Source organism: Lissotriton helveticus, chromosome 11, assembly GCF_964261635.1.
Source record: "Lissotriton helveticus chromosome 11, aLisHel1.1, whole genome shotgun sequence".
Taxonomy (NCBI): Eukaryota; Metazoa; Chordata; class Amphibia; order Caudata; family Salamandridae; genus Lissotriton; species Lissotriton helveticus.
Window position 1 is genome coordinate 125,862,738 of NC_136072.1, and position 14,062 is coordinate 125,876,799.

The 14,062-nt window shown below is 45.1% G+C and overlaps 2 protein-coding genes across 3 annotated transcripts in view; both read right to left on the bottom strand.

Annotated features, from left to right (window-relative positions):
• MCF2L2 (MCF.2 cell line derived transforming sequence-like 2) overlaps window positions 1-14,062 on the bottom strand; it is a 2,082,183-nt gene that overhangs the window by 1,928,717 nt on the left and 139,404 nt on the right. The gene's annotated exons all lie outside the window — the stretch shown is intronic.
• Window positions 1,096-3,504, bottom strand: LOC144790739 (protein FAM221A-like). Its single transcript, XM_078665449.1, has one exon. The coding sequence runs from the start codon at window positions 3,388-3,390 to the stop codon at window positions 2,428-2,430; it is 963 nt and encodes a 320-aa protein (XP_078521575.1). The 5' UTR covers window positions 3,391-3,504; the 3' UTR covers window positions 1,096-2,427.

The window sequence follows — 14,062 nt, forward strand, 5'->3', positions numbered from 1 at the left end:
TTGCAATCAGGAGGAGATCCCAGATGATGAAGCATGTCGCCACGGTGAGTGATGGGACTCCGTCCTTTTAAAAGGATCTCGATAGACAATATGGTTTGTTTCTTTTTCTTCTTTTTCCTTTTCTCTTGGTCTATTCTGTTGTGCCAGTAGCACCGAGCATGATCTCCATGCTTGAACAGACCCATGGACATCTTGTTTATTGTGTCCAACAAGGAACATGTCCTCGTTGAGTTCATCGTCTACAGAGGCAATCAGGTAATACCGACCCAGAACCCACATCCTAATGACAGGTTGTTGAAAGATCATACACAGCACTAAACACTTTATTGGAAATAATAATCATTGTTGAACTGTACACACAAACAACTGTTATTATGGCTATTACATATTTCCTTGATTTAAAATGTCATGCTCAAAATCAAATTGTTGGCAAAAAAAATATCAACAAAATATTTTAGATTTCAGGTCAACTTTAAAAAATATATATATAAAAATATTTTTTTGCTTAACTGCTTCACAGTGTACATTAGATGGAATGAGTATTTGGTGAAACATTGTACTTTCAGTGTAATATTCTTAAAACAGAAGTAATACAGCTGGAGAACAAAAAGAATCTGCAGTCCTAGGGAGTACATCCCATATGAGAACATGTAAACTTTCTTAGCTTCACTGAGAACAAAGGAGGGTCAGAAGACCATAGTCATGTTCGAGTCCAGCTATAGCCCTCCAGGGACAGCAGCTGGGGATTCCAAAGGAACTGCTTTTCATCCCTTGAAGTTCCCAGTCAGGGAAAGCCGAGTCACTCAGTTCCTTTCGCTTGTACTGTCAGACATGGCCCCAATACTATCCCAGGCAAAAGTACACTATTCCTGGCAAATGTTTTCAAATCAGACCTGCTATGGACCTTAAAAACAAGTGTTATGAGCAGCGGCGGCTCACACAGGTAAATGCTCTGGGGCGGTGTGGGGGTAGTGGAATTCGACATATGACAGGAATGTGAAAAGTAAATAAATAAAACCACTTACCTTGCGCTCACCACGTCGCCGAGCGAAAGGTAAGTGGTTTTATTTGTTTATTTACTTTTCACTATCCCGTTGTATGTCAAATTCCACTACCCCTCACTCTGCCCCGCCTCACTGTTCCAGTGTTTACCTGTGCGAGCCGCCGATGGTTGTGAGACTGACACATGGTCCAGTAGGTTTGAGAAGGTTGCTCACTTCAAAGATTTATTTTTATTTTTAAACTGGACTAACTGGTGCATAGTACACACATTTCTTCAAATGCATTGGCTATGTACGTTCAAGGTCGTGGTATCTCATCCAGCCATATAAGCAGCCCACCAGGGAAATAATAATAATCCACATTTGTAAAGCGCACAATCACCCGTAAGGGTCTCTAGGCGCTGGGGGCCGTCGGGAAGATTAAGCAAGCTATTGCCCAGAGTCACATGGTGCTGGGGATCGCCCTGGCCGCGGCGCCACACCTCTCCCTCAAATGCCCAGATCGTCAGTCAGACCTTGTGTCAGACACGGAGTTGGAAACGAAACTAATTACAACAGTGTGCACAGCTCCTGCTTAGATTGCCAATGTATAACAGCAGAAGACATATGATCGACTTGCAACTCCACCCATCTTCAAGGAGCCACTAAGACTCCAACTAGTATGTTTTACTAGTACGTGTTATCCTGTAAGTAGGGATAATTGAGCAGTTATTGCTCCTCACTCTCAATAAGCACACACAGCAGAGAGCAGCACGGAGCTGGAGAGAGAAACACACAAGGGAGACAGCTAGAAAACACATGCATTTGTGGAGTGCTCAAGTGAAAAGAACTGGAGTAAGCACTGCGGGTCTTGTGAGCAGTGAGGGGGGGGGGGAAGCAGGTGGAGAGTGGGCCGCAAGGAGTATAAGGGGGAAGCACATGTGGGAACATAGCTGGAAAAAACATGCACTCTTGGGAAGTGCTGAAGCAAAAAAAAAGAAAAAGAAAAAAAGAGTTCCATAAAAGCGAGTAGTGGAAGGACACATTTAAAGAGCTTATGGTGCAGGGGATGGACACATTCAAGCTGGAGAAGGCAAGCCATTGAATAAGAAGCTAGGTAATAAGAGTGTCATAAAAGATACATCAATGTGCAGGGTTTAAGGCCACTGTATGATCCTGGTAAGCTGTCAAAGGGTCTTCGGCAGCGAGACAGGTGTCTGGTAGGCTCGGCGTAACAATGTGCTTGCCGCTAGTCTTTGGATGCCTGGTGATCCCCGCTGGGAGTCTTAAGTCTCAGCAAGGTGCTCTAAACAGCTGCCTTAAACAGAGTACCCAACACTCAACTCAAACAGTATCATTTAATAATAGAAAATAACTAAATGTAACTAAAATGTCCATATAACAATATGTGATATGCATTAAACCACATTAGATGACGTAAAAACAGTCATGGGTCTTGCAGACCGGGCTGGGGGGGTCCTTTTGCTGGTTTCAAGCCTTTTGAAGTCTTTTCTTTTTTCAGTCGTTCCTGGTAACGTTTTTCAAAGTATGCCATGTCGTCGTCCTCCTTAGTCCTTCCCTGCGAGACTGCTGAAGACGGAGCACCCGATACCTGCGGCCCATATGCTTTTAGGAATGGATGGTCCATTCTGCTATTGGTCGATTCCAAGTCGGCAAGAGGCAGGGCCCCTCTTCCACTGTCGTCCAGCCTCATGTACCCATCTGCCAGGGAGCTGAAGCCGGTCAGGCCTCCCATTGCAATATACGGGACATCTAGCCCCACCGGCTTCCCTTGTGCCAGCCGCTCCTCTTTGGTCTCCACCACGGTCTGGTGCACGTAGGCTGGTTTGCCACAGCCGCAAGTGAAGGAGCTGTGGAAACCCGGGCAGGTGGAACATTTCCTGCACCGGTGGTCATTTGCTTCGCTGTGGTCATCGGCGAAGTGTTTGCACCTGCAACGTATGGGGGAGGTACCATTTAGAGGCACATATAGGTACCCTCTGCACTGGCAGCGCCTCACTTTGCAGGGTAAAGGAATGGGTCGCTCTGTTGGCAGCTCTTCAAAGTCAGTCTTGTGCTGCTTGTATCTGTGGGTACAAAAGCACGGGGTTTCTGGGCCCACCAGCTTACAGTCCATGCCAGTGGGCGACCTCCAGCTCACATACAGCCTGTTTCTTAGTCTTATGGGGATCACTCTCTTCTTGTACTCCTCGTACTCCTGTGGTGTGAAAAGTTTGCCTTGGTCGTCGTCGCCGACGATTCTCCGGTACTCCAGGTAGGCCTGCACCGCCTCGGCCTGTCCCTCCACGTCAGGCGGGCGATCGGGGCCTTGTGGGGCCAACTGCCCCTGCTGCAGCCGGGGCCTCGCCGGGGCTTTCCCCTTGTCGAGAGGCAAGCGTTTCCCACTCATACTTGTGCCTTCGCTTTCACTCTCAAAATTAATCGGAGCCGCCCTATTTTTATATTTCTACACTGTCCTCCCTTCCTCCTCTCCTGTCCTGGGCAGCTTGGTCTGTCACTTCTCCTCGCTGTCTCTTCCTTCAGCAGCAGGCTGCGGGTGTCTGTGTTTGGGTCCGTTGCCCTGGTAACGGGGCCGTTGTTGTTGGTAACAGCGTCGCCTTCTGTTGGTCGCTCAGCAGTGACGTCACACCCGGCGCCCGCACGTTCGAATACGCAACTTCAGCTGTCAACGTTGAAATGTAGCAGGCGGCCAAGATGTCGCAATTACTAGGGGTGCGTCTCAAACTAGCCAGCTCGAGACAGAACTAACTTCACAAGGGTGTCAAAACCGTGTCAAACATGAGGATTCTGTCATTTAAAATAAACGTTTTTTGGATTAAATGTGAATGTGTTGGATTTGTAAATATATGTTCAAATTGTACGCTTGGGTATTACAGAGTTTGATATTTCAATCTTGACATTACAGTTCTAGACACATTAGACTTGCAATTTCTTGACAAAAAAGATGTTCTCATAGCTACCAGTAGTTCATCCAGTCGGGCTTTACATTCTGGTACTTATAGTCGTGTTTTATCCCAATGGTACAGTAGGACTATACGTCCCAGAATACAAATAAAAATCGTGGCTGAAAGAGATACTCTCACGTGGACCGTGGGAACTTAAGAGCTCTGCTGTCAACCTGTCCACTCACCAAAAAGGGTAAGTTAGACGTTTGAGAGAGCGATCCAATTGAATTGAATGACACATTAATTACGGCTGCCTGTGGCGCACGCAGTGGGCCCCTGTTAGAGGGTGGCCCTCTTAGTGCCGCATTAGGCACATGCCCGTGCACCGGTCGCTGGGACCCCTTCCCACAGGAGTTTCTCCTATGTCCGGCGCCTCCGCGGAGTAATTTCCGGCTCTCAGTGGGCTGGGGACAGGTATTTATACCTGCCCCCATCCACTGGCCATCCTCTTTGTTCCCCGCTGGACACCGATTGGGTTGGCCACGGTGCAGCTTGGCTCATCAGGTGGGCAGGGCAGCTTAGGTTAGTCACAACTGCCTGCCCCCGGATTGTCTGTAAATTAATCCAACACGTTGCCATACTTCATGCATGAAATAAACCCGCAGCAAACTGTTTTCCAACAAAATTTGTATGGACTGACATTTTTGTGCAGCACAACCAATTACTGCTAAGCGGGGAAGTTTTGCCGATATCGGCACTAAGTGTTAGCCAGTGATATAGGGTTGAAAAGAGGATGACCAATTGAAACATGTCTGGAACGTGAATATGGGTGAAAAGCGAGTGGTACCTGCCAAACGACAATGAGTTATCTGACCTGTGCTCACATCCAGAACATCAAGTTCACTTCAGTGCTTGGTATAGATGCTTCCAAATCTAAAAAATCACCTTTCCTTATTTAAGAGCGTGACCGTGTTTAAAAACAAAACAAAAACTAATTACGATAAGGATTTGTTTATATACAACTCCTGCACGTTTTATTTTTTCCTAGCGCTGTATAGAGCAACTGCACCATTATCAACATAATGTTACTCAATAGAAAAATCTTAGAAGGATAAAACTCTTGAGTAAGCCCTGCCTAGATAAAATCGGATGAAAAGCAGGCTGCACACATATTTAAGTGGCAGATGCTCAACTAACTGAGTTATCTTACTCTGTTTTAGTCAAAACCGCTAGTAACTCTTGTTTTACAACTCTCCCCCTTCTAAAATAGTCCCATCAACCAAGGCACATCAACTAGCAAATTAATTTACCCCCTTTGGATGTTACCTGTGTCATCATAAGGAGGGTCATCCCATGTAAGTATGCGAATAGTGGAGACTTATTGGATACATTAAGTGCTAAAAGAATGGCCAAATAATAAAATAATAGGAAAAACTGATTTTATTGAGATGAATAACTAAGATAGTCGTCAGCAGTATTCTCGTCTGAAGGCTAACCAGAAATGTCAAAAACAAAGAACATGACGTGAAACCAAGCAAACTGTCCGTTCAATAGAGAAAGATGAAAACAAGTGGCTTTGCCATGCGTTCTTTCACACATTTTTAACATCTTGTAGCTTTAACAATATGGCGTTAGACTAAAATAGCAGAAAACCTGGATTTTTCAGATACCTCTGCCCATCCTCAAGATATCAGCCCTTAATGCGCCTACTTACAAAGATATCACCTTAAATTTGGACTAAAACTGTAACATTATTAATAAAACAAATATTAAATAAAAATGTAAAATTCTGCAAAAAATTACTCTTGAAGTCTGGTCCAAAATGTTTAAGGTTTAGCAAAAATGTATTCAACAGTAACTAAAAAAGTAAACCAACGGACTAGTGTTTTAACATTGCATACAGATGACAGACCAGACTAAAAACTCTTGTAGGCATCAATGCCATACTACAGGTGTAGCATGGCATTTTTGGGTAAATTTTGGCCCAGCATTCCTCAACAACTGCATCTGCTTTCACAAAACTTACAGACACCGCCGTTCATCTGGACTCCTAATTGTACCTATCCCATGCATACGTATAACCAGATCCGACAGTCAAGCGTTTTACGACTTCACTCCTAAAGCGTGGAACAACCTGCCACTACACATACGAGCATTCTCCTCACTTCTTGAATTCCGCAAGAAGTTGAAGACCTGGCTTTTCAAATAGTCCTACTAGTCCCTGGGTCTGGCTAGACTCACACCCACTCAGCGACAGGATACCCTCCTGGTTGCGCTGTACAAATATGCATACCATAACAGGTGCGAATTACAGCATTCCCCACATAGTATGCTGCATGAATACGGATACATGTGTGTTTTAATCATAATTTATTGATATCAGTATTTGAGACTGTGGTTTCCAACAGAGCTGGGGTTGTTTGATTCAGGTCCCTTACAGCGAGGAAGTAGCCTGGACGTTTTGGCTCTATGGTTACTTTTGAGCAGGACAAGGGCTGAACTGCTTATGGCTTGTCTGTTTCTGATGTGGCTCAGACAAGCAACAAAGTGATAGAATGGAATGCTACCAAGAGAGAGTTCTCTGACTAAGATGGTGAACTTGGTATTATGTGATTCTAATCTTTGCCATGCATATAAAATTACTCTAGGTGCTGTTATAGGAATACCGAGGTTGTTAAATTTTGAGGTGAAATTGTAAAGCACTTTGTAAGAGTGCTTGGAGATGGAGTTAGTATAATTCTGGCCTTGTCGAATTATATTCAGTTTACTTAAACAGATTTAATGTTGGTCAGCGGATGTAGGGTACTGAAGCTTTATTTATAACTAAAAACAAAAATATAGATTTTCACGTGGAGGAAATCAACTAACCCCTCTGCATGTATGGTGTGGGATGTGTTTTAATGTGTTGTTGGTCTCTCAATCTCTCTTGTCTGTAAAAAACAGGAGAAAGTGTATTTTGTTTGCATGGATGTGCGCATGCGTGCATGTAATATGAGGGGGAAGTTTCTAGCTTTTTAATACTACACTATACTTTTTGCTTACATTGTAGGCTGGTTGTGCATTTTTGAATGAAACAAAGTTATTTTGGTAAACAATGATTCAAGTTTTTCTATCCAGCACTTTGTTTTTCCACAGCAGTAGCCCTAAGTGGCACAGGAGTACACACGAGTGAGCCTGATAGCCAAAGAAGTTTGCATCGCTTGTATCCCCAGGTACATAGTCTGTCAACTGTAGGAGGCAAGGCCAGGACTGAATTGCATAAGGTTGCTACCTGTCTTTAATGGCACACACGAGCCAAAAAAACACTAGACTGGAAGATTATGTAGTGTGATTGCCAATTGTTAGGACTGGTACAAGCAATTACATTCCTCTTTTGTTTTTTTAATCTTTTTTAGTTTGACAACATTGACTAACATGACAACCTGTCAAGCTATATTCCAGTTTTATTTTTGTTAACTACTTTCAGAAATATGAAATGTGTCTTCGCATTTTACAAAAATGAATTCATTTATTTTTACGAAGCAGCTAAGAATCAGAAAACACCATTTCTTTTATAATGACTTCTATCTAGGCAAATTGAACACAACAACATTATACCAGTGCAATCAGATGAAATGTCTTTTTTTTATTTAAAAAAAAAAGTGTTAACATTTTAATCGATTATGCCTTGCGATAATTGTCTCTCTCCAAAATCAACATTGTAGTGACACGAGAAAGCTGAGAATTGATTCTTTCAGGTGTCTGTTTCTCAAGTCTGTAATTTAATCACCAGACTACCTTTTCCTTTCCCTTTCCCTTTCCCTTTCTACCAGTCCACCTCCCGAATTGCAGCTTTCATCTTTACAGTGTGAGTCTTGGCGGCACCCACAGCTTTTGTAAACACACAAATATTGTGGATGGAGTACTTATTCAGCATAAGACAAATATCAGTAAATACTGAGTGAAAGGTTAGTACACCTCCTAAACAGATCCAGAAAAAGGAGAGGGGTATAGAAAACATACAAAGGAGGCCACAAAGACATAGCTATTCAACAAGGAATACATACCAGAGGCCTGATTCTTTTAAGTATGTTTACACATTTGAGTACGTTTACTACTTTTCGCTATTCACAAACTGCACTTTTGTAGTCATTTGCCAATCACTAGTAACTTAAACTTTTGTAGTAAGTCCAGCACCACCAATGGCTAACCACTGGTTTTGCAGCAGATTCTCATAGGGCCTTAAAATAAGTCCCAACATGGGAGGCGTTCAAAATGGCAGACTGGACAGTTTTATATGCCAGTTTATTCATATGTCAATTTCCAGCATGTTGGACTTTGAGGAACTGTGAAGCGAAATACATCATCAGTTTTGTGGTTACATTTTTATGGCTCTTTTGCTTCCCTAACATTCAGCAGTGGTCAGTACCGAGATGCAGCATTCGAGGCTGAAGACTTAAATCCCAGAACCGCTCGAAGGCATCAGCTGTTTTCCTACCAGAGTCCAGCTCTGCAGCATATACTCCTGCTATGACTGCAGTCCTAAATAACCATCTTATTTTTTGTGTCTTGCCATTGCAGCATAACAATTTCCAAGCAATACTTCCTTCCCCTGAATATGTTTAAAGAAAAGAGGCAATGGCATGTCTTTGTTGCTGACTGTTTCCCTCATCAAGCCGACCTCAGGTTAAGGAAAAGTTTTATGAGGGCTGTATTTTTGGTCCGATTTTTAGCAATGCAGCAGAGCTAGCTAGCAGGAAAGTCTGTTTTGCCAGATCTGCAATGACCTGTCAAACATTCAGAAGGGCCTTTCTCTGGGTTCTGTGACAAAAACATACAATTCTCCTGGGAATAAAGGTAACATTCATATTTTGGACATAAAATGTAATATTTAAATCTGCTGTGTTCTATAGTAATAATACATTTAGCAATCAAGATGAGAATTATTTTGCCATCACCCTTGATGATCAACAGAAGACCAGGTGCAACCTATGCCCTCACCACTTTGGTCCCACAGATGGTAGGTGGGAGGGCACCTCACCCAGGAGAAGGGTCAGCTCATACTCAGAGACCTTCTTTCTTTCAGCTGACCAAACTACTCACCATGACATCAGGAGCATTTCATATGTATTTATTTTCATTTATAGCACTTTTATAGTGCAAATGGACCTCATCGGTGTAATTGTGCCTCACACTTAAATATTCTAAAGTTAAAGAGTCACATCAAGATGGGATGGGAGCAGAACATCATAACAGTAAACTGATCACTGAACACTGAAGATTGTTGAGGGCGCCTCAGAATGGAACCCTATGAAATCAATAGTTCCGTGGGTGCCAAGTGTCTCCTGGTCAGTTAAGGCTCCGCTGTTTGTCTGAGAAGAACTCCTCGATGTGTTGTCTGTAAAAATTAAGGGGCTTATTTATCAGCCCCTTGCAACACTTTTGCGCCGCCATTGCGTCACTTATTGTGACGCAGCAGCAGTGTAAATAGTGTGCCACAGTGCACCATATTTACAAAGTGAGCATGTAGGCAGATGCTTCATTTTGTAAACCCCTGGGACACATTATACGTGCGTCAGGAATAATGTATGCAGGCTGGGCGTTACCCCCGCAACAAAGCCTAGTAGAAGTGGCACAGTGAAATCTATCAGATTTCACTGCGCCACTTCTAGGATGCCACTGCGTCAAAACCTTACGCCTGCCTCATAACAGGCATAAGGGTGACGCTTTTATGATGCTACGGTGGCGCAGGAGCCTGCTCCATATTTACGAGGCAGAACAAAGCCACTTTTTTGGGATTAATTCTGCCTCGAAAATATTGTAATTCAACAAGAGGAGTGCTGAACTGTTCCTGAGAGAAGGGGAAAGTTAGATAAAGCTGGCGTGACCGAAGGTGTGAGTATTACACCTTTGGGCATCCATTTTGTTGGATGTATTTGCCTCACACACCCAGAAGGGTGTCATGCTTCATCATCGGCGGTTGCTCCTCGTCGGGGGGGGGCGGTGCAATCCCCGACGGGCTCACCTCGAAGAGGGGCACTTTGGCGGAGATCTTTTGTATCCAACTGCCCTGTGGTGAAGTGCGGGTGTGTGGGCAGGATAGCAGGTAAGCCTGGTGTGATGATTAAAATGCAGCAAGGGGTGCCGGAAACTACTTTATTCTGGAGGTCCCCCTACTACAATTAAAACCGTGAAAAAAGCTCGCTAGGTGTCACCTCGTTAGGTAGAGTGACCCTAGACGAGTCTTGAAGAACAAATGGTCAACATGTTTCTTCGAGGTGAGCCCGTCGGGGATTGCACCGCCCCCCCCGACGAGGAGCAACCGCCGATGATCGGACGATGATAGGAATGAAGGCTAACAAACACAAAAAAGGATGCAAAGTCGCTGTGACTACCTACAGCGTTCATGGTGACCAATCAATCAATCAATCAGTGCATTTATAAAGCGCGCTACCTACCCGTGAGGGTCTCAAGGCGCTGGGGGGAGGGGGGGGATGCTACTGGTCGAAGAGCCAGGTCTTGATGAGTCTTCTGAAGGCCGGCAGGTCCTGAGTCTGTCGTAGGCTGGTGGGGAGAGTGTTCCAGGTCTTGGCGGTGAGGTGGGAGAAGGATCTGCCGCCGGCTGTGGTTTTCCGGATACGAGGAACTTTTGCGAGGGTGAGGTTGGCTGAGCGGAGGTTTCGGGTGGGGGTGTGGAAGCTGAGGCGGTTGTTGAGGTATGCAGGTCCGGGTTTGTGTAGGGCTTTGTGTGCGTGGACTAGGAGTTTGAAGGTGATCCTCTTGTTGACGGGAAGCCAGTGCAGGCCTCTCAGGTGGGGTGTGATGTGGCTGCGTCGGGGGACGTCGAGGATCAGTCGTGCCGAGGCGTTCTGGATTCGTTGAAGTCGTCTAAGGAGCTTGGTTGTTGTTCCTGAGTAGAGGGCATTCCCGTAGTCGAGTCTGCTGGTGACGAGGGCATGGGTGACGGTTTTCCTTGTGTCGGGAGGGATCCATTTGAAGATCCTGCGGAGCATGCGGAGGGTGTTGAAACAGGAACGGAGACGGCGTTGACTTGCCTGGTCATGGAGTGGGTGGAGTCGAGGATGACCCCCAGGTTGCATGCATGGTCTGTGGGTTCTGGGGCTGTGCCTAGCGATGTGGGCCACCAAGCGTCGTCCCAGGCCGATGGGGCGGGTCCGAGAATGAGGACCTCCGTCTTGTCTGAGTTCAGCTTCAGTCTGCTGTCCTTCATCCAGTCTGCTATGGCCTTCATTCCTCTGTGGAGGTTGGCTTTGGCGGTGTGGGGGTCTTCGGTGAGGGATATGATCAGCTGGGTGTCGTCGGCATAGGAGATGATGTTGAGGTTATGTTGTCGAGCGACGTGGGCGAGCGGTGCCATGTAGATATTGAACAGCGTCGGGCTGAGGAAGGACCCCTGTGGGACGCCGCAGATGATCTCGGTGGGTTTCGAGTGGAAGGGTGGGAGGCGGACGCTCTGGGTTCTGCAGGAGAGGAAGGACGTCGTCCAGGCCAGGGCTTTCTCTTGAATTCCGGCGTCGTGGAGACGTGTTGATAGGCCAACGTTGTGATGACGTGGCAATAGTATGCTAGAAAAATCCAAGTGGGAGTTGAGGTTCCAGCTAGAGGAGTCTGGAAACTGGGAGCAGGATTTCATTCTGGGAAATGTGGAACAGGTTTGTCAGTACATTTTATAACTCCCAAAAAAAAAAAATGGTTTGTCTCAAACAAATATTTTGGAAATTTAGATGGATCGCCATTTTTCCAGGACGAAGGGTAGACGCAATGTTGCATCTATGGAGTGTGAGGAAACGTACTGTGAGAGGGTGTTGAGTAGGATAGGGTATATCGAAGAACAGCCGGGAAGGTAGTGCAGTCCCAAGGCACAGTTTATAATCAATATTAAATGTGTGCAGCGTATGAGGGATTCTGGTTGACTGACACTATAGTGCGAGAAAAGTTGCTGAGGATATGGGGAATGTCTACTTTGGAGGCTAAAGATACTAACCCCAGTGGCTCTCAAGGGGGCAACATTAAGGTGCTTAGATACATGTGGTCTGATAGTGTTTTGTGAGATGAAGGTCAGGGGGAAAGTTTATGTGATACGTCTGTGTCTCCTGTCCTTAGATGGGTCAGTCAACATGCCCTCTATAATAATATCAATCCCATTGGGTAAAAAAGAAAAAGATCATGGAAGTGGAGGTGGAGGTGGAGGACACCAATGTTTAGGAAATACTGAGTAATACAAAGGATGTCTTTGAGGGAACGTTTGGAGCCTTATATGGTTATGTTTACAATATCGTATTGAAACAAAGAGCTTATCCTGCTAGGCATTGATCAAGGAGGATACCGGTTACTGTCAGGGAAGAGGTAAAAATGCAGGAGGATATAGTGAAACATGGCGTGATAGAGTCTGGGGAGTCAACGTAGTTGATGTTCCCTGTGGTCATAACCATCAAATCCAATGGTGAGTTGAGGTTCTACATTGGCCTTTGCCATACTTAATCAAAACATTGTTGTTGACAGTATACCATTGCCTAACATAAGGGAGAGGGTTTTGATGTTGAAGGGAGGTAAATATTTGTCAAAGCAACTACCATCAAAATAAGTTGCACCCAGAATCCAAAGGCCTCACAGCTTCTGTGTGTACAGACCTGTGGTGTCAGTTTGGAAGGCAAACCAGGGGTGGCACAATACATGCTGCAGCCCCTGGTAGGCCTAGGGTACACCTCTGCCCTGGGTACCTATGGTACACTATACAGGGGCTCACAAGGGTGACCCAGTAACCAATCCGGTATGTACCTAAACTACATGGACTCCATTTTATAGAGAAAGCAGATAGACTGGGGCCCTGAATAGCAGGGTCCCAGTCCAACTAAGTCGAAAACCAGCAAAACACCAGGCAAAAAGTGGGGGTAACCATATAGTCAGATATCCACCTTCCTACAACCACCAAAAGTCTATAAATTTAACAGCCTCTCTTTTAGTCTTGCTTTAGTTTTTAATGGCGGTGATAGACAAAAAAAAAACATTAGACTCTCCACCTTGAAGAGGGCGAAAATGTCCTTCCTCCGATGCCCCGTACTCCGTCGACCATCAGAGGAAGTTTTCTATTGATGGAGCCAAGGTGGAGCTCTATCGGCGAAAAACTTAAGATCCACTGGTCTTTAAATGAGTAGGGTGGATCCGAGACTTTGATGGATCAGGATAGTCTTTCGAGGTTGCAAAAGAGTAACTTGATCACCAAACTTTGAAGAGTGTCTAGATTTCTTAAGTAGCGTAAGCTTATCTTTAACCCTCAGAGGAAGCAGATGTTTCCAGATTCAGTTATAGATTGCCCGATGCAAAGTCTTGTGACTCTGGGCACACCCACTTCTGTAAGCTGTTCTCCAGCCTGATCCAAATAAGCTATGGCTTGTTGTTTCCATCACAGCAAGGTTTATCCTCCCCTTTTCGGGTAGCCCAGCAGCTACTTTTTCAGGTTAGGGCACACTAGCAGGTGTTCTCTTTGTTCTAGGCCTGTCCCTAGCCTCTGAGGGAATAGCCATTTGCCATCTTTGAAATCCATAATTCTGGCAAACTAGGGCAGGGCACATCATTCTGGGGTTTCTCATAATAGACAGTACTAACATAATATGACAAAGAGTTTTTTCAAAGTGCACGTTGACCCCTTGGGTATCTTGGTGCTGAACAGCAGCTGTTTATTGGTACGCTATAGTTTCCAAACATCTTCCAGGGCAGAACAAATGAGAAATTCCCAGATTCCCAGCAGGAGGGCCTGTTAAAGAGGACTCACTGTAGACACATGAAATAGGGTTATGTTTTCTCTGATCAACGGATCCCAAGCAGCCACAATGTTTATATTCAGTCTGTTGTTCGCTAGCATTGCCCTGGTCTGGCACTATGTATGGGTGGATTTCTCCACCCTGTGAGATGGAATACAGCAGGTTGCAAGAAGAAGCAACACGACAGGTGTCATGTTCAGAAAGGCAACATAGAGCGTATCCTCTATCTTATGTGCAGTCACCGTGTCCCACTCGATGACAAAATAAACATAGAACACGTGCACTGCCTGCACCACATATGTTACATGTAATGACCCATAGCAGGGGTCAACATATCGCCTGCCAAAAGAACTGTTCAAGTGTTTGTGCTACTTCTGACCATTAGTCTCTCGATAACCCAGAAATAAAGCAATAG

What these genes read in the sequence shown, in the direction of transcription:
- LOC144790739 (XM_078665449.1), bottom strand. Translation starts at nt 3,390, where the DNA reads ATGAGTGGGAAACGCTTGCCTCTCGACAAGGGGAAAGCCCCGGCGAGG.